Here is a 26201-nt window from a genome sequence, read left to right as displayed (position 1 = left end):
TGCACCATTTAAAGGAAATCATGAGATTTCTTATTTGTATTAGGCAGTCACCTTTTATCTGACTCAAATTATTTTTTGAGGGTGAAAGAAACCTGCATGTACAATTGCATATTAAAGTCTAAAGAACATAGATTACACATTTACACTCACATTGGTGTGTGTGTGTAGAGAGAGATTAGGAACTGAGAACATAAAATCAGATGTTGGTCTGAATGTGGAAAACACCTGTCCTCACTGCATTATTTATTGATTGTTTATACTTATGGGCATTCTTGACCAAGTGGTGCTCTGGTGAGTTACAAAAATATTACAATTACTTTAAATGTGAGCATTTGGATGTGGAAGGGATACCTATTCAAGCACTCACTGGAATGTATATGCCATTAAAAATCATGCAATGTGTAGCTGATTCGATTCCTGCTTTTGGATGCACGTTCAAGTTGCAGTTCCTGATACTCAAGTGGAAGGCTGCTTCCACATGCAGATCTCTTTCTCTGAATTTGGATGTTGATATCTAGAGCATGATGAATATGACAATATCTTTTTTGAAACTCTGGTAACACTCTATTCCACAGTGAAATTAAAGCAAAAACTGGAAAACTGAAGCAGTCACTGCAGGATGCAGACATCTGTATTTATCTGGTCACTTCCAGATTGTCTGTCTATTGAACATTAATGCTTCATTTGCAAGGAAGTTGTATGATGTCTTATCAAGCACTTGCCATGCCACATTTTCTAGTACATTTTCCTTCCACTTCCCTTACTGAAAAAAGTTGTGATTTTTCTTTTCTTTTGGGAAGTGCATTTGTTGCACAAGAGCTGCAAATCCACTTTAACTGCACAGCATGAATTTGCCATTGTGCCATTGAATTCCAGTTGCAAAATAACAAATCTGCAAGCACCGTTTATCATTACTTACATTGCATATAATCCATCAATGCAAAAAAAGGACTTGTTTTTAAAAAAGCTGCCCATTCCATTACAAATATCCATAGGGTTGATATTTAGTATCTAAAGAGGCAGTGGAGTTCAGAATAAGCTGTGTGAACTGACAAGTACCTGGTCCAAATTCTACCACATGAATGTAGAGGACCTTAACCAATCCACTGTCTCTCAAGCTCAATCTACTCCATCTGCAATAAGGTGGTGATAATACTGAGATACTGTATAGGGTTGTTTTAAAGATTACTGAGAGGCAAGGTATGCTGAAAGTTCTGAGCACTCAAAAAAGAATATAAATGCTACCTATTAATTTACAAAATGTAGTAGGTGTTATCATCACAGCTTCTCGTAACTGATTTGAGTCAAAAGGTTCCAGTTCATGTTCTGTAAATGGCACTGAATTATACAATACAAAGAAATCATCATAAACAACAACTGTTCTTTTCACTGGAAATTGCTTGTGAGTATATTGTTATTGTTGTTGCTACCATTGTTAGTCCATCCATCCATCCATCCATGTTTGCTTTTATGTAGGTTTTGGTCTAGTGTAATTAGGTGGGTTCACCTACTTCATGCAATTTAGGAGGCACAGATTGAGAGCAAAAACCAAAGATGCACTTTGTTTCTAATAGTTATTCTTTATTTTATTTTATTTATTATTAATATTTACTAAATTTGTGTACCACCCTTGATCCATAGATCACAGGGTGCTTCACAAGGTAGATCCTACAAAACTGAAGTCTAGCCACCCCTGGTTTACACATAACTTTGGAGAATTGCAGAAATATTTCCATGGCTTTCTATCTCATGAGATCTTTTGGAGATGTAGAGGAAGGTGTCATAGTATTTCTGCCTGTTTTCTGAGAGTGCTCTTCTTTGAACATAAAATTAATGCTGCTGGGATTGCCTAGGGTCCATGCAGTCTAGCAACGTCTTCTCAACAAGTGTCCAGCTAAATGTCTCTAGAAGCTTAGAAGGAGGGCAAGAAAGCAACAGTTCTCTCACATTGTTTGTCCTTGGCTTTAGGTTTCCTTTATCTGTCACGCTTGCTGGCTATTGACAGAAGTACCCTTCATGAATTTAAAGCCATCTAAGCTAGTGGTCATCGCTACATCCTGTGGTAGTGAATGTCATAAATTAATTATGTATTGTGGGAAATAGCATTTCCTTTGTCCATTCTGAACCTGCTGCCAATCAATTTCATTGTGTAATCTGAGTTCAAGTATTATGAGAGAGGGAGAGAAAAATTCTCAGTCCACTCTTGGCCTACCATTCATAATTTTATAAAAACTTAAATCATGTCCTCTTTAGTCATCATCCCTAGACTTCAATAATAATATTGATAATTTTATTATTTATACCCTGCCCATCCAGCTGGGATTCCCCAGCCCAGCCACTCTGGGCGGCTTACAACATATCTTAAAACATAATAAAAACATCAATCCTTAAAAACCTCCCTAAACATGGCTGCCTTCAGATGTCTTCTAAAAGTTATTTACTTCCTTGACATCTGAAGGGAGGGCGTTCCACAGGGATGGTGCCAAGCTTTGGCCTCACCTGAGGTAGGTGATCCACCTCTTGGTGGTTTTCTTTTCTTTTCAGTACTTTCCCCAGTGCTATAATACTCCTTTAGAGAAGGGGTGACTATATACAACTGCACTAATTCCACCCCCATGACCTGTTCAGCAGGCAGATATTCATATGTGAGAGTCTCAGAAAAAAAAACATGCTTTGGAATTCTTTAGTATGATTGAGGGAGTTATTTCTTGCTTGCTGCTTAACATCCATGTAGCTGCACTTCTTGAGGCCTAAACTCAGATGGGATGTCTAGAGTGTCCGGGCTTAGCAAAAATGACCTGCATTGTCCCGGTCCTGCATTGCCTTATGAAGCATCTGAGCCTGACTGTACTGCTAAAGAAATCCTTAATTCTACATAGTCTCCCATGTGACTAGTTGGTGTTTAGGATTCTTACAAGTATTAGCTCTGGCATAGTATATACAATAGTTTTTCAGTATAGTATTATAGTTTATTGGGTGATTCTGAGAAAAGCAAAGCACAAACCAGTCATTAATTATCTTGGTGTGTAGTTCTGTGATTGCATAGAGAGGATGTTGCTGTTTGATTGAAGGTCCTCTGTGTTGTGCAGAGGTGTGTGTCATAGCATAGGTGTGGAGGTGTACTTGTGTGCTTGCAGTTGATCGGCGTAGTTGTGTATTGTGTGAGTACTTGTGATTGCAGGGTGGTTATGTGGCGCCCACAACAGATTAAGCTTCAAAATGTCCCAGTGGGCTCAAAAGTGTTGGTAGCCACAGCTGCAGTCAAACAGTATCTGAAGGGCACCATGTTAACTACTGCTGTTTTAAAGTCATTTCACATGTTATGGCAAGGAGTTGTTCTCCATCATCCTGCTGATATATGTAGTGGATTCTGCAGCCACCAGCCTGTAATTTTGCTGGCTAGAGTCGCTAGACTATTTAGGCTCAATTTAAAGATTGAATGCCTTTATTTGGAATTAACAGCAAACCATCAAATTATGTTTACCTTCTTCCTGCCCATATAGTATATGACACACAAAAAATTGTTTAATTTTCACTGTGCAGAAAGGCAATTTAGGAATATTGTGTTGTGCATACGATTAGATTTTGAAAATGGGTTCTTTTGCATCTGTCAGTTTTTTTTCTAAATACACTTTACAGTTCACACACAATAAATCTTTGCATCAAGGTATCCATCCTTTTTAGGGCATCCTATATTGTTGCAGCATTTTATAGATGCTTTCAGCTGGCATGCTGAAGCTTGCCTTTTACAATACCAGCTGGGTGAAGTGATGTGCTTTGGCTTCCTGCTGCTTTCATCTTCATATTTGTCACAGGCTGTATTGGATTTCGACATTTTCTCTGCTTATTTGCTTGTTCTGTTTTAGAGTCGGAACTTGTTATAGTTGAAATTGTTATTTCACTGTTATGCTTCCCATATCCATACATACTGGAATGAGCTTGATGTTGCCATGGTGAAAGAAAATGTGTGATCTAGTTCCAAGAGCAATCCACAATCCAGTAAAGCCAATGTGATTGGGATTAAGCCCCATTTCATTACAACTTTCTACAGACAGCAAATTCAGCAGGTAAAGCTCCAATGATGAGGCTGACTGGATTCTACTGCCAGCTATTCACGTCCCTTTTTGTATCCCCCCCCCCCGAAAACTCAAAACAGAATACAGTGGTACCTCAGAAGTTGAATGGAATCCATTCCGGAAGTCCGTTCGACTTCCAAAACGTTCAGAAACCAATGCGCAGCTTCTGGTTGGCTACAGGAAGCTCCTGCAGCCAATTGGAAGCTGCGTCAGATGTTCGGGTTCCAAAGAACGTTTGCAAACCAGAACACTCACGTCTGTGTTTGCGGTGTTCGGGAGCCAAAACGTTCAACTCGCAAGATGTTCACGAACCAAGGTACGACTTTACCCATCAGAGTACAAAAAGAATTCAAAACAGAGTCAAGATCTTAAACATTTTAAGAGATCGGACATCCATGCCCAGAAGCTATTCACATCCTTATGAGGTTACTTCAGCACCAGTGTCAAAACCTGGGGTGTGAGTTGTTTCAGTGTATGGATCTTTGCGACTGAGAGGTATAGTGAGGCATGAATCAGAGAAGAGTCAGTACTGATGATAGCTATGTTTTTAACACAGTGTGTCCTTGACTTAGAGGAACAGTTAGTTTTGGATTGGAAAATAAATTCATCTCCCTACTCAGTTATGTGGCAGCCCTAAACATGCATATTAGGGAGGAATCTCAGTGAGCACATTGAGGCTTACTTCAGAGTAAGCATGCATTGGAATATGCTGTACTCTCCAGATGCTTTGAACCACAACTTCCACCAGCCTCCAACAGCATGGAGAGCAACATCTGGAGGACACCGGATTAGGGAAGTCGTGTTAGAGAATTTACAGTACATATGAAATTGCAGAATTACACAGGGTTCATTTTCTGCTTTCTGCCTGCTTCTAGCCCAGCTAGAAACCACTCCAGCTATTGTTCTTCTTGCTGCCAGCCAGTGAGGGAGAGGGACCACCTATTTGCTCTCAGGCTCAGAGCAACATCCTTTGTCAAACTAAGGACCATACTTAGGCCCAAGAAGCTGGCTTGGCTACTTCAACAATTGAATCCTCCAAACTAACAGCAATACAGTGGTGCCCCGCAAGACGAATGCCTCGCAAGACGGAAAACCCGCTAGACGAAAGGGTTTTCCGTTTTTGAGTTGCTTCGCAGGACGAATTTCCCTATGGGCTTGCTTCACAAGACGAAAATGTCTTGCGAGTCTTGAGATTTTTTTTTCGCTTTTCCCCCCCTTTATCTAATCCGCTAAGCCTTTAATAGCCTTTAATAGCCTTTTAGCAGCTAATCCCCTAAGCCTTTAAGCCTTTAATAGCCGCTAAACCGCTAATAGCGCTAATCCGTTAAGCCGCTAATAGGATTGCTTCGCAAGATGAAAAAACCGCTAGACGAAGACTCTCGCGAAACGGATTAATTTCGTCTTGCGAGGCACCACTGTATATATTATTAATACACAAATTTAATAAAGGGGAATGTCTGTTCAAATAATGTAAAGTTCAATATTTCCAAATGGAAAATTCGATTCATAGAATCATAGAACTGTAAACAGAGGCGGTTTTAGGGTAGTGGGTCAGCTGACTGGGCACCACAACAATGCTGTAGAATGGAGCGTGAGAGGTGGTGGGCGTCAAATTTTAATGTTGCACAAGGTACAGTGGTACCTCTGGTTATGAACTTAATTTGTTCTGGAGGTCCGTTCTTAACCTGAAACTGTTCTTAACCTGAGGTACCGCTTTAGCTAATGGGGCCTCCTGCTGCCACCACTGTGCAATTTCTGTTCTCATCCTGAGGTAAAGTTCTTGACCCGAGGTACTACTTCTGGGTTGCAGAATCTGTAACCCGAAGTGTTTGTAACCCGAGGTGTTTGTAACCCGAGGTACCACTGTACTGCTGAAATTTGAGAGTCCCAAGTCCGCCACTGTTGTAGAGTTGGAAGAGACCCAATGGATAATCTAGTCCAACTCACTGCAGTGTAGAAATCATAGCTAAAGAACCCCTGACAGAGGTTTGCATTAAGCAGGGGCTACATCTTCCTTGTTCAATTGTTTTCGAAGCAACATACAGAATATTTGAGCAAACAGAAAAACAGATTTAATGTTACAAAGATCATAAAATGCCTTGGATTCCCAGAGATAATTTAGTATAGAATCATTAATAGATTTATAATATTAAAAGCAAATAAATTTACATCTGTGTTAGTTTAGTTGAGTCTACCCAGGAGAAAACTGGCTTACACCCAACTCCTCTGGCTTTTCATTTAATGATTGTGTTGCTGTTAAGGGTCAAACTAGGCATGATATGATTGTACTAATGCATGTTTTCTCTTGTATAAATTGCAGCCAAATGGATGGTTTTGTTATGTCAACAGTAACTATGGGGAAGAGAAGTTTAACTCTTTCACTCCCGGCCAAAAATCTCCTCTATGAGGCTCTTATTTGCGGGGATGAGTGTAGGTAGCTGAAAGTCTGTTTCTTTATGGGGAGGAGGGCATCAGCAGCATGCTGTGGGTGTTACAATTCAATAAATGTATTCTCAAACTGACTTTCCCTGCGCTGCACAGCAAAAGTAATTATTCCAGGCAGCTTTAGTGTTTGCAACCGTTGTTTCTTTCCCACCCATCTTCACTGGAGTCACTACTAAACTATTGCAAACTCCGCCAATCTCTTCAATTTCTTTAGAAGGAAGAGAGCATTGTCAAGGTCGTCACCTGGAAACACAAATATCAATAAGACTTGATGCTCAGAAGAGAGATGTGGACTTTTCAGAAATACTTAATGCAATACAAGAAAGTAAGTTACTCTGTGGGGCTCAGATTCTTAACATTGTAGAAATGTTAATGGAAATGAATATATACTTGATTAGTTGAAAGGGGGAGGTGGGAAAGGAACAACAACGCATACAAGTGTGATTCAGATAAGGTGGCTTAATGAAAATCATTGTATTAAGCGGTGGATTCAGATCTACAGATTTCAGTGTAAAAGGACTTATGAAGAAATTGTCAGTAAATCTTTATTAGCTTTTATTTATTTCTTAGTGGGATCTGCATGCAGATCAGGTAGAAACATTCTTTGGAATATTTATGTACTGCTTTTCAACAAAAGAAAAAGGTTCTCAAAGATTTCACGTAGAAAAGGGTTGTTTCCAAACATGTGTTGGGCTTTCACATGTAGAATTTCCACCCTTCAGCAAAGGTACAGAGTCTCACAATGTGTCTGATTGCCTACAGAGGATCTCACTTGGAGAGCAATACATGCCTGGAAGCAGCTGCCTCCTCCTCTCCACTCCCGCCAACCCCATATGAGAACAGATTTGATAATGTCTAGTGCCAGGAGGAGAGGGCTGCTCCACTGTTGAACAGCTCTTACAGCCAGGGGCTTAATATTGCAAATGAATCATTCAGGTATCACAAATGGGGCATTGACAACAAGTTATTTTCCATGGAAAGTAAATCCTAAATAAATTGGGGGGGGGGATATGGATGGGCAATGTCGTGTTTATGCTGAGAAGAGCTTGCATGCATGACGAGCAAACAATCCCAATAAACACCAATCTGGAAGCATCTGAGCCTTGAAGAAGGTAGAAGGAATGGTTGTTAACAAGTTGTCTTCTGTGATGGATTGCAGAGGTGAAATTAAAACACATTTATGATGAAAAAAGGCTCTGAAAAGATCATTTGTTCAGAAACTTTTACATTTTTTAATGTGCTTTCCCCAGGAAAACCATGCACAGAGAGGGAGGTTTTTTTTCAATGTTGGGGTGCATACACTGTTCCATGTGTGCTGATACTCATATATTTTTATGAGAAGGCCACAATGCTTACTTACTTACCTAACTAACTATACAGCGGGGGGTGGCATCTTGGCTGAATGTGACCATTAGCCTAATTTCATGAGTGTGCCGAGGAAGGGGTGGCAGAAAGAGAGAGAAAACGGGGGTACATACTCTTGTCTATGTTTTTCTCAATTGTAAAGAGTTCTCAACTGCGTCTTACTCTCTGTTTCTTTTCCCAAGTGTAAAAGTGTAAATCAAATTACCCTTTGTAATTAGATATTTAACCAAATGTGAGCAACAAATAGGAAATATTTATAAGAAAAGAGCAAAAAGTGAGCTGGTCTATTGGTTGTTGAAACATGTTGCATTTTTATATTACGTACTACTAGACATTTAGAAAGCCTGGCATTGTTGTTCAGACTAGTTAGAATTTTAAAACCAAAATATTAGTTCAGAAAGCCATAATTATTTCACTTCAGTTCTCAAAACAGGTTTAAAGGTGTGTTGGTATGTGACAGGCATAGATATTCCTGGTGTTAATATAGTTTACCACTGTTTCACAATTCAAAGGTTTCTTTTTGTGTTTAGTTTTAGCTTTACAGATGTAGTTCCTAAAAGTCTGGTTCAAAATATTTCTTATTAGTTGTGATATGTTCCTATTCTATATGCATTTCATTTTGATATTGTTCGTTTTGATAGATATTTAGAAAAAAATGTTGATGGTTTAGATTGCTGCTGTTTTTAAATTGTTTACCTTAGTTTTGTAAGACACACTGTCCTTTTACTGTAAAATGTTTATAGATAGGTAGTTTAGTGTAATCACGTGTTTTTGTTTTGCCTTGTACATGAGCTGCCTTGGGAGGCCCTAAAAAGTGGCATGGAGACAATTTTAATACATTTTGTCTGGAAAGAGCCAGCCAAATAATCTAATTTACCAAAGCAGCTCACATTAATTAAAAGGGAACACACAGTGCTTAAAATAACACTTTGTTTACAAATGAAAAGTCACATAAAGAAGAAGCAATGAAGCATTTCACTCTTTTGAACAAAAATTCTCCATTTTGGTCCTTGGCTTTCCAGGCTTTGTAGTGTGATGGCACACATGGCAGTAAGTTCAACAAGGCTGCTGAGAATTCACACTCTTGGAATGGAGTTATTTATTAGTTTAGGAATTCCAAGGAACAAGAGGAGTTTATTTATTTGCAGCTGCTCCAAACTGCAAAAAGATTTTCGTGTTATGTACACAACTTCCAGATAAGTATGCATAGTATTGAGCAGCAAGTTCAAATGTGCTCTCCTGCATAGGGCTGTAGCCTTTATGTGTCAAAAATAAAAGCGGCATAGCAAGTGTACACCCCTAAAAAAAAGTAGGCACAAAATGCTTACATTTGTGGTCCCTACTTGTTACTTGGAAACCACATTTTTTCATGCTCTACTTTTTTTTTTACATGGATTTGTTTCCCTATTCTTGCATTATATTATCTCACAATCTTAACTTTAGCATTGTTAGATGCTGAACAATAAAAATCATGGCAAGCCAGCAGCCATTGCATTTCCCCCCTTAATCTTGGTGAAAAACAGATTTCTTTTTAATATGTTATTCTGTTGAACCTTTGGCTGCCATCCTCTCTAGAATGAAAACCAGGCAACGAAAGATCACACAAATGATACCAGAAGCTATTTCAAACATTTCCCATTAGTGCTTGTGCCCTTGTGAACTCTAGCTCATGTAATAGTGTGTCTGTCTATTATAATGAAAAGGGTTTAACAATATTCTGCATTCTACTTGAACGTTACATTTTCTCAGTAAGCACCGTTTGCACAAACCTGTTTAAAATGCAGTCTTACAGAATGCGGCCACCAAAAACCATACCAAGTCATAAAAACCATAAGCCAGAGTCCTGTCTGTGGATACAGTGAGTGATGTATCCACACACAGAACAGTTGGTGTGGGAACCAACCAGAGTGGTGGCAACCCTGGACTTAATCAAGATTGGGTCCTGCACTTTGTAACTTGTTCATAAATGAACTAGAATGAGCAGTGAGGTAGCCAAGTTTGCTGATGATACTAAATTGCTCAAAGCTGTTAAAACAAAAAGAATCATAGAATTGTAAAGTTGGAAGGGACCCTGAGGATCATCTAGTCCAGGGGTCTGCAACCTTTAAGATAAAAAGAGCCACTTGGACCCGTTTCCGAAGAAAAAAAAACTGGGAGCCACAAAACTCGTCATTATAAAAATAACTTTTTTGTCACTTTTTAAATTATTTCTTTGTTTGACCCCTCAGAATTACTCCTCCTCATAGAAATAAACGTTAAATTAACAAGTTACCTTTTTTTGTGTGTGTGTTCTTCACTCCCCTTCAAAACAGTGACCAGCGTACATGCCCCCTTTCAATGCAGTGACCAACGTACATGCCCCTTACAATGTAGCAGGCGGGGGACGGGAAGGTGACGTCAGGACGGTGCGTGACTAACGCACGCACCGCCCCCATGCGACGTCACAGCCAGTACAGCGCCCACCACAGTGGAGAGTGTCGGGGCGCACAATGCGCCTCCTCCCCTCGCTAGTATCCGCCCCGGAGCCGCGGCAAAGGTGTAAAAGAGCCACATGCGGCTCCGGAGCCACGGGTTGCAGACCCCTGATCTAGTCCAACCCCCTGAGACTGTGAAGAGCTTGAAAAGGACCTCTCCAAACTGAGTAGAATGGGTGCTTCCCCATTTTTCCACTCCTACCCCCTGAATTACTTATAGCAGTGTATTCATAATTAAACATTCTCCCTTGATTTTCCCAGTGCCTTACTCAGATATTATTAGTATCAAAACTGAATTTAGCATTCTGGTGCATAGTGTCAGTGCTGTAGAATGGGTGGCTTAATTACAGCTAATGGCACAGGTGAATTTCCAAAAGAAGACCACAACATTAGAATAATCCAAGTAAAAAAAGGAAAAGTATGCCATATCCTTTTAAAGTTCTTTTTTTCTGAAAAAAATATATATAATCAAATATTCTTTTTTAAAAAATGTTGAAAGGTTACCTATGCTTTCTGTTGAAATTGCCACACCAGGGTGCAAAAGGATATGAATTCTGTGCTACAACCTTTTTAATGTTCCTGGACATTCTTAGAAGAAAAGGTGGAGCGAGGAGGCGAAGAGATGTGTTGCTGACTCACTCACTGTGTGTAAGATGTCACACTGTGAGGATAGTCATTGGCAGTCTGGTGAATGAACCACCCGGACTAAATGCTTACCTGACGTTGGTGGATGTATTTTCAGCAGCCTCTGAATAAAAGGGAACAGATTTGGTAATGGAATTCTTCCTAAAAATCTGTAGGGAGGGAAAGGGATGCTGTGCGCTTCACACCAGTTTTGTGCTTCTCCTGTGCAGTGCGTCCAAATGCACATATGTAAAAGTTGGATTTATGAGATTATAAAACAGCGATGAGAAGCTTTTGCTGCAACAAACTGGAACACAGCCTATTTGCTCATTCAGAATGTGTGTAGTAATTGCACTGCTTTTGACTGCATGCAGTTTTCTAATTGTATGTGTGACGTTTGTTGGTCTCCATGTAAACTGAAATACGATGGCATATTTGAAAATAGTAGGGAAATCAGTTTAAAAAATAAATTTAAAAACAACTGGGAGCAGGGGGAGCTCAGCAGATGCAATAAGTAGAAAGCAAGCTTCCAGTTAGTTGTGAGCTGTTTGGAGGCACTCGCCCCATGACTGAAGATGTACTGTGCTTGTGGCAGTAAAATTTTGAACCTGATTGGCTGTGCTGCTGTGAAGGGGCGGAGTCTTTTTTCTGGACGTTCCACGCTGAGGGGAAAAACAATAAGGGAAGAGCGAGTTCAACATTTTTCATTTCAAACGAGGATTAAAACCTTCCACAACTTTAACGATGAAGACTCCTAAAGTCCAGGTTTCAAATGAAAAGGTAGAGGTACAAGTACATCCCTGGGTGGGTGCATGGGATGTAGACTGCTGCCTCTCTCCTGCTGCTGGCTGCCATTTTTATTTCCCCGTAAAGACCTGGAATGACACTTTGTATATTGTATTGAATAGATAATGGAAAACCTATAAATCTTCCAAGTACTACGTATGACTTTGCTCTGGTTTGTTTTCACCAGCCTTTTTTTCTTTCTTTTTTAAAGGAAAAATATAAACATACTGAGATTTGACTTTTTATACAGAGCAAACAGGGATATTTTAAAAAAAGCTGTATGATATATTTAGCCAGGCACAAGTGTTAGATGCTATTTGGAGTCATGTTTTGCCATTTTTAAAGCAGGGCTTTGTCTCAGAAAACTTTGATGTATAAATTTGGGTGGAATTCCATCCAGAGGTTACAAATCTACAAGATTCAACTGAGGGCTGGAAACACTTTGTGGATTAAGTGAGGGAGACATACACACCTGTCACTACTGCCATGAAGCTGCTGTGGACATTCAGCACCACCTTTGACCTGTTGGATACATAATATCACTGTTGTAGATTTACTTATTAGCACTAATTATTAGCACAGATAATTTGCGACATGCAAATGATTTATGTTGACTTTGATGTCTGAAACATATACAAAGTTGAGATCTTATTTCATATTTGTGGGCAAAGCCAGTATTACTTTCAACGTTGATGTATTATTTTTTATTATTGCTTTTTAGTAGCCAAGGATGTCAATATTTTCTTTGATGAATTAGAAGGCATAGCCAGCCCTTCCAAGGATGATGAATCTTTGCTTCACCATGGTAATTTGACCAGTACTTCAGAGGATACTAGCAGATTGGAGGCAGTGGGAGAGGTAAGAAGCTTTATCTCTCTAATTTATTTGTGGGTTTCCATTGCTGAAATTCAGGTCGTCTCTGATTTTACAAAGGTTTGCTTCGCAGACCCACCCAGTCATAAAGTTAACACTAAAATCAAAGTTAACCTTGATTTCATTAATCTGCAGACAATGGAAGAGAGGTTCCAGACATTTGGCACACCTTATTCTTGACTATTTGAAATAAAGCAAGCAGATTTAACTACCGTATTTTTCGCTCTATAAGACGCACCAGACCACAAGACGCACCTAGTTTTTGGAGGAGGAAAACAAGAAAAAAAATATTCTGAATCTCAGAAGCCAGAACAGCAAGAGGGATCGCTGCACAGTGAAAGCTGCAATCCCTGTTGCTGTTCTGGCTTCTGTGATAGCTGCGCAGCCTGCATTCGCTCCATAAGACACACACACATTTCCCCTTACTTTTTAGGAGGGAAAAAGTGAGTCTTATAGAGCAAAAAATACGGTATTTCTTACATATAGCATACATTGTGCGTGAAGGTGCAAACATCATTTTTTTTCAAATGGACTTGTAGAAAATAATTATAAGTAAATTATTCTCATTTGGCATATAGATTTGTCAGTATTTGAGATATGACACTGCTTCCCTTTTCTCCTTTCCTTATCGGGTTTGCAGCCTGCCTAAAACATCCCCTAAATGTGCCAATATTTGCTAGTTGGCTTGTTTGTTTGAGAACTGTTGTGGTCACCCCATTGATTGCCAGGGTTGAATCGGCTGATCTGGCTGGCTAGGCGGGTGTCCCCTTCCTCCCTCACCGCTCCATGTGCGTCCCTCCTGAAGCTGCGTGCTCGGTGGAAGAGGACGACCATCCCAGATAGAAGGAGTGTACCGTTCTTCGGTCAAGGGTATACAATAGCTGCGCTCCCCTGCTAGAACCTCCAAACTCTCTCTCAGCCTACCTCATAAGATTGTTGTAGAGGAAAGAACTATGCATGCCATTCTTGTGGAAGGTCATATTATGAATATCATATTTATTCTATCCTGCCTTTCTGTCCTGCACAGTAGGTAGGTAGCAAACAAAATTAAAAACATAACAGTGCTAATAATTAAAAAGTAATAACAGCAACAAAACAAAAAAATTAAGTTGCTATTTATTCCAAAAGCATGGGTATCTAAATGTCAATGGGTCACATGAGTCTCCTGAGGCAGGGAGTTCCACAGTTGAGTTCTGCAACTGATGGGACCCTGTCCTGCATACCTACCTGCTGAGCTTCTGCCATGGATGAGATCTGGCAGACTGGTTTATATGGGAGATTCTGATGAGGTGTGATTCATCTAGCTGTATGATGCAATGTTAATCTGATAACTTTAGTGATTATCATGTTTTATATATCAGACCTTTATATTGAAATCCTTTTGCTTGCGTGAATAGTGTTAAATCAAATACTAATATAAAGAATGGAACAAATGATCTGATTTTTCTTCACAGGGAGTACCAGAAAAAAATAAAACCAGTGGACTGTATTTTAGGGATGGAAAATGCCGGATTGACTACCTCTTGGTGTACAGAAAATCCAACCCACAGAATGAGAAAAGAGAAGTTTTTGAAAGAAATATCAGAGCAGAAGGACTTCAAATGGAGAAAGAGGTAAGAAGGATTCCCTAAGGAACATTTTCAAAATTCAAATCTGCTTGTAAACTTTATGCAAACAAGGATATTCCCATGCAATTAATGATTTAACGCATTTGATCCATGACCCCTTTTCATTTTTTTGTAGTTATACTAACCAGCTTGACATGTCAGCTCTAAACATTTCAGTTGCCAGACCTGCTCCCACTATTCCTGACTATTGGCCAGGCTTGCTGGGGCTGGTGGGACTTGTGATCCAAAACATCTGGAAGAAATCAGGTTGGGGGTGGCTGACTTAGGACACAATGGAGTTGTAAGAAACTTGCAAAGCCTTAAGCACTTTGCACAGGTCATTCTTCATGAACCTGCCACAATACATTTCTCTCTCTATTTGCTTAGCTATATACTTTCTTTCTTAAAGTATATATGACAAACTCAGCATGTAAAAATTACTCCATTGTTGCATACTGTGAACGCTCATGAATTCTACTGCTTGCTGCCAAAGACTGTATTTTGATGGTTTTTCTTTAGCTGCGTAGCCCATAATTCTAATATACATTTATTGCATAGAATCAAAGGGAAGGTTTTACAATATTGTTTCTCAGTTTTTACAACCCAGAGTCTTCACTACTGAAATATGCATTGTTAAACAATTCCACTTGAAGACTATTGGAACAGGCTTTTGTGTCTACAAGTTATAATGAAATAATACTTCTATGCAGTATTGACTGCAATGATAGAAGAAAGTTAAAAGCATTACTGTTTCCGAAGCTAGGGTGCATTTTTTCTTGGAACGGTCCTTTCTCAAGCTAATGTTCTTCTATAGTGCAACATATACATCTCAAACAAAACTCGTGACATTTCATTATTCACTTCCTTTCATTTTATTGTCTCACTGATACCCAGCTTTATTTCTCATTTATTCCATTTGATTTGGTGTGTGACTTCTTTTGTAGTTTGGCATCGCTCAACATTTCTAAACTTCAGGATGATCAAAATGAGGTTTTGTTGTTTTAATGTGGATTTTAAGCACAGGTGTGGATCTCAACAAAACACTGTTATCTGTGTGTAAGTAAGTCTGTTGGCTAGAAGAAGAAGAAAAAGGGATTTCCACTGGATAGTAACCTTTGAGCTCTGTTAGGGTGTCAGGCTCTGTAATGCACTAATAGATCTGATTTTATTTTTTTATTTATTTATTCGTTTAATTAGATATTTGTAGATTGGACTTTTCAGTAAAATACAGCAAGGCAGCATTCAATATACAGAATTACAGTAACTTTGCTAACAGCAACAGTTATAAGCATCAAAGCATATTAAAGGCAGGCACATGATAATGCCTTCAGAGCTAATGTTAAAAGATGTCCAGGTTCAGATAGGTGTAGATACTCGTCCAAATGACCAGTATCGAAACCATTTAGCATAGGAGTATCTTCAAACTTTTGCAATATGAGACTCACCTTTAAGCCAAACATGTGTTTGAGTATTCATTTCTTACTTGCTTTTTGAAAAACCATATATTTATATGTTGGTAATACTGCTGTTGCACCCCACCTTAGATCATACTGTTTCAAAAGCCAAAACCAGCTGTTTGGACTGTGCCCAGAAATGTAATATGATCTGATTGTCCAGCAGCCCCAACAAGGAGTCTAGTGGAGAATTTCTCAGGCAGCCATGTTCTGTACCACCTCTACTTTCCTCCTTACTCAGCGCTGCTAGAATGTTTTGAAGAAACTCAGCAATGTAGAGACACTATTGAAGTGCAGAAACTGAACACAAGAGTCCCAAAAGTCACACTCCCAAGCAAGAGTCCAAAAAGTTAACCAATCTATTTTGCACACGTGCAGATACACAGAGTACATAGCAAAATAACCTATGTATTAGGATGAGCTGGCAGTCATAGAATAGTGCAAGTAGATAAATAGGTACTGCTGTGGTGGGAAGGTAAACAGTGTTTCTGTGCAATCTGGCACTCATCACAGTCCTCCGTTGTGCCAGAAGCGGTTTAGTCGTGACCTGGAAAGCTGTCTCCTGGCTCCCTCGGCCTGAAAAGTGAGAGGAGCGCCACACCGCATAGTCGCCTTTGACTGGACTTAATCGTCCTGGGGTCCTTTACCCTTTTACCTTACCATAGAATAGTGTTTGGTATCATTCTCTACTAGGTGTGGGAAACCTTTAGCACTCTAGATGCTTTTAAACTACAGCTTGCATCATCCCTGGCCCTTGACCATGCTTTCTGGAGCTGATGGGAGTTGTAGTTCTGCAACATCTGGAAGCCAGATGCTCTACGCTGCAAACATAGTAAACTTAGAAGTTTTGTTATTGCCTCATTCACTTGCAAGGTCTATCCTGGCACTTTGGCAGATGATGGCATGACTCCTGCTCTGGAAAAAAAGTTCTCAAGCCGCACTCTTATACTTTACCTCTCTACTACGCTACTGAGAATGCTTCAGGACAGTGCCAGTTCTGCCACAGCCATGCCACTATTTCCCAGGGTAGCTGCTTTGATTATAGCTGGAGTGAATTATTGGGAAAGGAAGTCATTTTCAGCCATATCCTTTTTTCATAATGTTTTGGCTTGCAAATAAAAAGATGATTTGCAAAATGTAGCCTGGGGAAAAAGATCAATGTGAAATATGACTTAGACAAACTGGGAACAGTCCAGAGAATTAAGTGCACGTAAAAGCCTTTTTTCAGAGAGGCACTTACTGATCGGCTTTTAAAAGGTGATCATATGAGCACCTACATATAGAGTGGTCATTTGTTTAAACCTTTCCAGATAAATGGGCCCAAAAATAATGTAGAATCTCATTCACGGTTCCATACGGAAGCATCTTACTAACCCTAAGTAACCTTCCGGCATACATTTCCATATGATCCCCTTGAAGTCTATTGAAATTGATCCCTTTCTGTAGAACAGGTGCACTGACATGGCTAAGGAAACTATGACTCAGGGAATCTCTGTTTCAAATTTCACCTCTGCCATGAACTCACTAGAAAAGTTACTCTCGCCAAACATAAGTTTTTCCATAATAGAGATAATAATACCCACTTGCCTTTTAGGATTGCTCATACTATAGCTAGTTAAGACATGTGAAGTACTACACATGACAATAAAAGAAAATTGCTGTAAATTGGTGAGTAGGTGGTATATGACACCTGTTAGAATACAGGGAAATTAATAAGGACTACTCATCAAGATGCTGGAAATGCAGAAAGAATTAGAGGATTTATATCGCTTGTTGTGGGAATGAAATATGGCAAAAGAAAAAGAAAGGAAGAAGATTATAATTAAAATATTAGGGTATGAAATTCCTTGTCAGTTCTTGTTGAACTATGGGAAGGAATCAGTAAGACCACAACATAAAGAATTAATTAATATATGATAACAGCTGCTAAGATTGCATGTGCTAAGAAGAGGAGCCAACCATGCATACTGTCTGTAACTGATATGAAAAACTGGTATGAAAAACTATGGAAATATGCTTCTATGGCAAAATTGACTGATTTAAGGAGTAAGCAAGGTCAAAGGCCAGATTTATATATGAATAATTGGATAGATTCTATTCAGTGTGGTAGATGTAGAGAATATGTTTCTAAAATGTGTTATGGTTTTTTGCTCTCTTGAGTTGTTAAAGTGCTGTTTGTTATATAAACTGCAAGTTGGTTAAAGGACATTTTATCCCAGTATATACTTGATTTCCCTAATAAGACCCAATGGTTCAACAGAATTTTTTATGTACTTTTGAATTGTATTTTGCTTTTTCTTCCCATGTTATGCTGAAAACTATAATAATGTTTAATCAAAAGGGGAAAAAAGAGTGAAGTACTTTGAACACTTGAAGGCACTATGGCAGTGTTAAGTGTTATTATTTTAGTTCTATGAGATTAAAACACACTTAAATGATTTGTGGATTTCATCCGTTGTTTGTTGAGCAGGATGAATTAGATTACTTGCTATGAATATTGTTCATGCTTCTAACATGGTGAGCCTACCTTATACCAAGACAGATAATTGGTCCACCTAGGTCAGGACCATCTGTCTTGACTAGCAGTGGATTTCCAGTGGTTTCAGGCGGAAGCCTATTCTAGTCTTGCTTGAAGATGCCAGGGATAGAATAGAGCCTATAGAATAGGGCGTATTACAGATGCATGCCTGTGGCCTGTTTAGCAGGGTTTTTAACCCATTTAGCATTTTCTTTCTGAACATTGTACTTCTGCTAACCTTGACATTCTGCCCAAGTATTGTGTGCGGATGGTATTCTTTTGGCTAGATAGGGCACCCAAAGAATAAATTTGCTCTTAGTAGAACTCAGATCGTGCAGATGAATTGCTCAAAGAGAAATTTTACATTGCCAGGGCAGATTCTCAGAATGTATTTAAAAGCTAAAAACATAAAAGAGAAATTCACCTTAGCATGAATAGCAGAGAGCAAATAGTTTCAAATGAAATTTATTTCAGCTGAAAAATGAATAGATAATCCTGGAAGGATTTGAACAGTGCATGATTTTTAAATAAATATGAGATCTGGGATATGCTGCATATTTTGTGCTTATATGTTCCAGCCATTCTTTCAAAAGTCTTTTGAAAATCCATTCTTTTTCACTTAAGCTTTAGGCTTCAAAAAAATGATCAAGAGATGTACAGTTATGACTGCAGCTTACATGCATTTAACATGTGCGATTTCAATTTTACGTGGTTGGTTGAAATCACACAAATTTAATGCAAAGAAGGCAGAAGCTTGAAAGCTCTTTTGGGGCAGGGTTTTCCTGGTGTGGCATAAGCTTTTAAGCTCTCAGACTTGCTTACTGGACTCCAGGAAGCTTTCGCATGGGCTCTGGGAGGGTCTCGTGATAACTCACGTGGCCCTGCAAGGTCTCATGAGAGTCTCCCAGAGCCCGGTAAGCAATGCAGAGAGCTTATAAGCTTAAGTGCGAAGACCTATTTGGTGTGCTGGCCCTGAAAGGTACGATTGCTAAAGCGAGGGTAGTTCCAAGAGGATGGTTTGAGTATACACGTTTTTGCATACACATGCCATTCCCACAATGTAACCCCAGTGCAAGATGCAATTGCATCGTATGTGTAAGTGGGGACAGAATTGGATTTTTAAAACAGAGCCTGAGACAGGAAACATCCCAAGAAACATAATAAATTTTGACACAAGAATTTTTATTTGTCCCAGCTAGTACTAATGTATTGGGATAAAAAAAATGCATTGGCTTAAAAAAAAAAAAACAGATTCAGGGAAGCAGACCTGAGTGTTTTTCTTATGACACAACACACATGGCTTTGTTTTGGGATATTTTACTATCCTGAGATTCATTGGAGTTCATCTTGAAGTAGGATAATGCTCACCAAAACAATTTGTGTTTTGTTTTTCAAGGGTCTGGGTTACTGAGGAACAATATTTCTCCTCTCATTCTTTGTATTGAGCCATTTCTCATATTTTCAGTAATATCTTAGCTTTAACTCATGTTAATGTGATGAATGGAAGGAGAAATTACAGATATAACAAGTGCACATCCTTGAGTGATTCCTGATAACAGTCCACCAAAGGGAAGAGAGAGGCTATAAATACTAGTTAAGGATAATATTAACAACAACAACAACAACAACATACCTTTACATATGATTACACTGAAGAAAATGATTTTGTGAAAAGGTTTGCTCGCTTTATTTTGGCACATTAAACCCACTTCCTTGCTTTTATAACAAGCTACTTAATCCTCTTGTTAACCCTGCAGAAGCCAAGGCAGTTATGATGATGATAATGTTGTTGTTAATAATAATAATAATAATAGCTCTCCCATCTGGCTGGGTTTCCCTAGCCACTCTGGGTGGCTCCCAACAGAATATTAAACAGAATAAAACTTTAAAATGTCTTCTAAAAGTCAGGTAGTTGTTTATTTCCTTGATATCTGGTAGGAGGGCATTCCACTGGGTGGGTGTCACCACCAAGAAGGCCCTCTGTCTGGTTCCCTGTAACTTGGCTTCTCTCAGTGAGGGAACCATCAGAAGGCCCTCGGAGCTGGATCTCAGTGTCCAGGCTGAACGCTGGGGGTAGATGTGTCCCATTTCATTGCACTTCACACACCAGATGGCAGAATTATTGTTGATGTTTTAGCCATGGCATACTTAATGCAGCATTGACATGATTGTTGGAAAGAGTAAGTTGATATTCTGAATCTAAGTTTCGTTTGCAAAGCTGGCAGTTAGAAAAAAAAAATATTGTAAACTCTGCAAATGTGAAATCAGCCACAGGGAAGGAATAAACATTGAGTCACCGATGCCACTCTTAGCATTTCTTGTGTTGCTTTTCTTAAATAATTCTCATATCCACTGGCAGAGGAAGAGGAGTGCGGGGGAGCACACCACCCCTGGCAGCGGGATCCCGGTGGGGTGCCATTGCGGCTGCCCCCACCCATGCTGGGCGCCACGCCCCCTCAGGCGGCCCGCCATGCCCCCGGGATGCTCGCCAGCCCGGCCCCCGTCTGCTCTCCGACCCCAGTGCCAGAGCATGAAGCTCTGCCACTGCCCATATCACTGACTTCTAGTTAGCACTTTTTTTGCTCACATTGGACACAATTAAAAACATTTTAGAGAAAGGAGGCGGCCACTAAGAAACTGGCTAAATCATCCTATTTATGTTTTACATACTTCTTCACATTTGTTTAATAACATGCAGCTTGTTGAACTCCTCTACAAAATTCCTTCTGTTCAGATAATGGTGTCTCTGGCATTGACTTCAAAGGGTCAGTGTGATTTCACCCTGCATGTTTAGATATTTTAAACTATTAGATACTCATCCAAATTTGAAAGGCACATCCCTCCTCATTCTATTTTGGAGTTTTGGTGATAGTGACACTCCAGACAGAAGGCAGAAAGCTTGTTCCCAAATAGATACAAGGGATGGATGAACACCCCTCTGCTTGCCATTGGGGATTATGAGCATTCCTTGTGCACAATTCAGAGACTTCAAAGGACTTTGCAAGTGCTCCAAAAGAAGAAGAAGAAGAAGAAGAAGAAGAAGAAGAAGAAGAAGAAGAAGTGGGGGAGTTTGGATTTGATATCCCGCCTTTCACTCCCTTTAAGGAGTCTCAAAGCGGCTAACATTCTCCTTTCCCTTCCTCCCCCACAACAAACACTCTGTGAGGTGAGTGGAGCTAAGAGACTTCAAAGAAGTGTGACTGGCCCAAGGTCACCCAGCAGCTGCATGTGGAGGAGCGGAGACACGAACCCGGTTCCCCAGATTACGAGACTACCACTCTTAACCACTACACCACACTGGCTGGTGTAGTGTAGAAGAAATTGCAGATAAATCCTCCATCATTATCCTGAGCACATAAACATCTGGCAGGTTAATTCTTTATTGACAAAGCACCAACCTACAGTAGCTTCAGAGGTGCACTAAACATGCACACACACACTTCTGGTGGCTAGGTAGCTGATACCCCTCCCCAGGCTTGTATTTCAAGCTGGACTGTTGGAGCAATGGGTGGCCACACCTACACCCAAACTTAAGTACCCTCATCTGACGGTCCAAGCGCAAGCAGCCTGTGACTTCTCCACTGAAGTTGTTGCTGTGCCTGACTCTTCAAGTCCTTCCTGGTCCTGGAGGACAGTAGAATGTCTCTGCATTAGCTCCTGGAGCATCCTCCTCCTAGTCCCTGCTCTGCCTCCTGCACCTCTTCCCCCTTCTCCAATTGCTCCAATTCCCCCCTAACCTCCAGCTCTGCCCCCTGCCTTGTAGGAGGCACAAAACCCCATAAATCGCCAACCCCTTCCCCCGGATCAGCTTCTGGCCCCGCAACCTCTTCCACCCACTCCTCAGAGCCCTGCCAATCCCTGACATCAGTTTTGCACACACCACTGTGACATTGACTTTAATAGGCATACGTAAAAGGCTATATCTTTCTCTAAAGGCTATATCTTTCTCTAAAATGGGATCCTGGGAATTAGAGGCTAGTAAATTGGTGGGAAGCATGTTTAAGCATATAGGAAAAGCCTATACATAAAACATATAGAAAAAGAATAAACATGGTTTCTGCAATGGTAAGTCCTGTTTCACTGACCTTTTAATGTTATTTCAGAGTGGGAACAAGCATCTGGATGGGAATTATCCAGTAGACATTATATATTTGGACTTTGAAAAAGATTTTGACTAAGTCTCTCACCAAATGGTCCTTGGGAAACTTGGGTGTCTGATCCAGCAGGGCTTTTATATTCTTACAGTTCTAACACTGTGGGAGAAGAAAACAAGAATGAATTGTTATTATACACAATAAGGCACGTTCCATATTATTTCACAGAGCTAGTTTGTGTTAAACTGGGGTGGTTAACGATCAGAAATGCAATTGTTAACAAATAAAACAAAGAAATATTATAAATATACACAACAACCATACTTTACGAGTTATGGGGGACAGACCACCCCATAACCTCTATATTCAGTGAAGGGTTATAATTTGAGCGAACACATAAAATCATGAATTCAGCAAGGGTGGAAATAATACCAGCCAACTTTCTCTGGAGGCTAGCCTGGCAACAATTTGCTGGGGGGTAGAACAGAATGGTAAACCATCAGCAAAACATCAGACTTTTGAGGCAGGGTTACTAAGGTAGGGTTACTGTTGGCCTGATGTAAGCAACAGGGGGGAAATTGCCTTTTGCAATGGGCTTGAGAAGCAGATATTTCCAGGATGAGCTGAAGTCCTCCCAGACATTTGTTCTTTAATTACCTTTGAGATTTTCATCTTGTGAAGTGGCAGGTAATCCATGAGGGCTTAACTTTTAGAAGACATCCAAAGATCAGTTGCCCTAGGCAAAGGTTTCTTCTAGTTTGAAATGCAAATCCATTAACAGAGTAAATGTAAGTAGTCCCTTATGGGATTTAATAAAGTCCTTGTTTCAATAATGATATACAAACTAATGAATACCTATTGAGCAGGTGAGGGTTCACTGCCAGCTATCCTTTTCATAGACTTCACAATGACTTGTCAGCCAAAAATGAGGCATTAGAATGCAGTTGTCTGTGATCTTTCATAACTTTATCTCACTCTTCCTTGAATCTTTTGAGGAATGCCATTTCTTCCCACCCAACAAAAAGAGGCCACAATGCCACCCTTCAAATGAAGGGCCCCCAAAAGAAAAGTACTTGCCTGGTGCTTAAAAATAAAGATGCCTCCCTGGGCAGAACATCCCACATGTGGGGTGCCACTACTGACAAAATCAAACCCTGTGGAACCTCACATAGAGTCTCCATGGGGCTGAACAGTACTAAGTACCACCCTCTCAAAATGGCCACCACAAAGCAGTGCCACAAACTTGCAACTCCGATAGCTGTTCCAGAAGAATACCATGGTTGATGGTACTGAAAGAACCAATGGGTCTTCTGAATATTTTTTTATCATATCAACAGACACCTGCCCAGCTTGATAAACTGCTTTTGAAATTATCATGTATGGAGTTGCTATGGTTGGAGGGAGGGGAGTCAGAAGTGTGCCTCCCTTGAGGATGTGAGACTAAAAGCCCCCCTATCTCTGGAAAGTGGAAGCCATCCCAATGCCAACTATAGCTTTTGTAGTTCAACATGTCCCTGCTGGGAACATGCTTTACCTAATTACATCAGCGTCTACAGCTCCCTGCAGCACGATGAACTATTTTAACATCCATTTCCAGAGGCATGAATCTATTACACTAATTATATTCCTGTATACTTCAAACCCTTCTAAATGGTATTTTTCCTCCATGAATTAAGATGTCTTTGAAAACAAAGATAGAAGCAACCATAAAATGCCCTAAAGTGGTTGCCTACTTTGTCCTATAAACTTAAAATTTCTGCTTTAGGTAAATTCTGTGCTACAGTGCCAAGATGCCTCACTGTGAGGAGAAGCAGTAAAAGGGTTGAGGCATATAATTTAAAAAAAATACTCTGTATCTACCACCAATATGCATATGTGCTGTTCCATATATGTGTACCCGCCAAAGAGATGTGTGTGCACTTGTCAGTCTTCTCTGACATTGCTTATCCATTAGGCATGTTGGACAGCTGAATCTTCTTGCAACCTGTGGACTTGCAACCAGTGTCTGGTGCTGTTAAAACTGATTGTGTCCTCCATCTCTCTTGTGGATAAGAGCATGCCCATTCCCTAAAATTAGCTTGGTAGCTCACTACATAGTGTTTGGGTTTTTATGTTGGGGTGGCAGTCAATTAACAAACTTTTTGTTTATGATCTGTCTGATAAGTATGTGTAGATACATTCAAATTTGTCATCTGAGATTTTAAAGAACCCAGGCTTGAACACTATTGCAAGGATAGCAAACGGAGAACATCATAGATATGCATGTGCAGTTTGCAGCACTGAAGTGACCACCTCATGGTGCAAGCCTGGCCTGGGCAGTGTCTATGGAGGTCCTGGGCTGCCCAGATAACAAGACCCCACTCTTGGCCTCTCTGATGTGGTCCAAAGGAAAGCAGAGCAATACATTTGGCACCAGCTTGGCTTGCAGGAGTTGCCAGAAGGAGACATACCATGTGTGGAATGTGCAGTGCCATATATCAGCTTCTTTGTAGAAGTCTGCACATGTGGATTATGAGAAGGGGAATGGCACCAAATATTTTAGTTTGTCCCAAGTTGCAACATCTGTAGTTCTACAACAATATGCTTCTAAACCATAGGGATTTTCTAAGCATTGCATTGCATGGTCCATTAGTTAAATTCTGGGGGTGGGGGACATGGAAAAACTAAATTGAGAAAGCTAAATATAAAGAACCCTATAATGTAGTTCCTTCTGAAGCCATGGTCCTGCAAGCTACATAATGTACCTACAAGCGAGCAAGGACTTGCGCACTTCCATGTGTGTGTGGTGAACCTGCAAATTGTTAGAGGGACTGAGCCTCTAGAGAAGAAATAAATGTGTACCCATCAGACTCTCGTTTTGTTTAACTTTTCTGTTGCAATAATCAAATCTGCTTGCAATGAAACGTGGGTGAGGCAGAATGTTCTGTGCAACTTTCACAGCAACAGACACTTGACAGTTTGCTAGCAATTGTACTATACTAAAACAAGTCATGTGATTTATTTATTTTTGTTCTCAAGAGCCATAGCAAATATATCTTAATTTGTTTTGCTTTGATGTTTTATGCACTTCTCATGTTCTAAAAGATGAATGTCATGGTTTCTAAAATGAACATTCTTTGAAGAACTGACTAAATGTTGTCTGTTTTGATCCTTGTGTCTTTAAAGATGCTTTGTTACATCAAGTCACTGTTATGGCAGTGCTCAAAGCCCCAAAGATGTTAATTTCATGAAGCAAAAGTATTTTGTTTTTTACTTGGATGCATAATGATATGCTGGCAACCCAGGCTTTGAATTTAAAACCTCACACTATACAACTAAATAATCCAAATTATCCCAGTATAATGCAGAAGGCATTGCATACATTTAAACAATTTGCAACCTTTGTCAGTCCAATTTATTTAGGGTTTTCTTACAGAATTTAGCGGGGGGGGGCGGATTCAGTTTTTATAAAGGACTGACAGCGGTGAACCAGGGTGGCTAGATGCAAAACAGGAAGTGGAAAGTGCAGCAGATGCATTAGAATTTCACTTGTTGCTGAAATTCCCTCTCCTACACAGCAGGCACAGAAGCCTTCTCCTCTTTTTTACCTGCCCACACTAGTGAAAAGCCACATAGCAGAGTGCAGCCACACGCTGGCAGCAGTGAGGTTGTAGCTTTATAGAGACAACACGAAATGGAATGGGATGCTTCTGGGCTTCTAGGTCATGTGGCCACTTAACTGGATGGAACCAATGACTCTTAGGCTCTTTTTCTTCTATTGCAGCAGTCTGTAGTTTCTAAAAGGGAGCCTGGGATAAGGTGGGAAAATGAAAACACTTTTTCTTTCTCAGGAGTGAGATGCAAGGACATGGGGAATATCCACAGGGGATTTCAGGAGTCTTAAAA

The 26201-nt window shown here is 40.0% G+C and overlaps 1 protein-coding gene across 2 annotated transcripts in view; it reads left to right on the top strand.

Annotated features, from left to right (window-relative positions):
- The window catches only part of ANO4 (anoctamin 4), a 142350-nt gene that overhangs the window by 62905 nt on the left and 53244 nt on the right, over positions 1–26201 (top strand). For both annotated transcript variants that reach the window (XM_081024212.1, XM_081024213.1), the window contains 3 exons: positions 6736–6846; positions 12492–12628; positions 14098–14256. In XM_081024212.1, coding sequence (XP_080880338.1) covers positions 6736–6846; positions 12492–12628; positions 14098–14256 — 407 coding nt within the window. The remainder of the gene's footprint in view (positions 1–6735; positions 6847–12491; positions 12629–14097; positions 14257–26201) is intronic.

This window comes from Podarcis pityusensis, assembly GCF_964106645.2.
Source record: "Podarcis pityusensis genome assembly, chromosome: 10".
NCBI classification, from domain to species: domain Eukaryota; kingdom Metazoa; phylum Chordata; class Lepidosauria; order Squamata; family Lacertidae; genus Podarcis; species Podarcis pityusensis.
The sequence above is the reverse complement of the archived record's forward strand: the minus strand, read 5'-3'. Positions and strand labels throughout refer to the sequence as shown.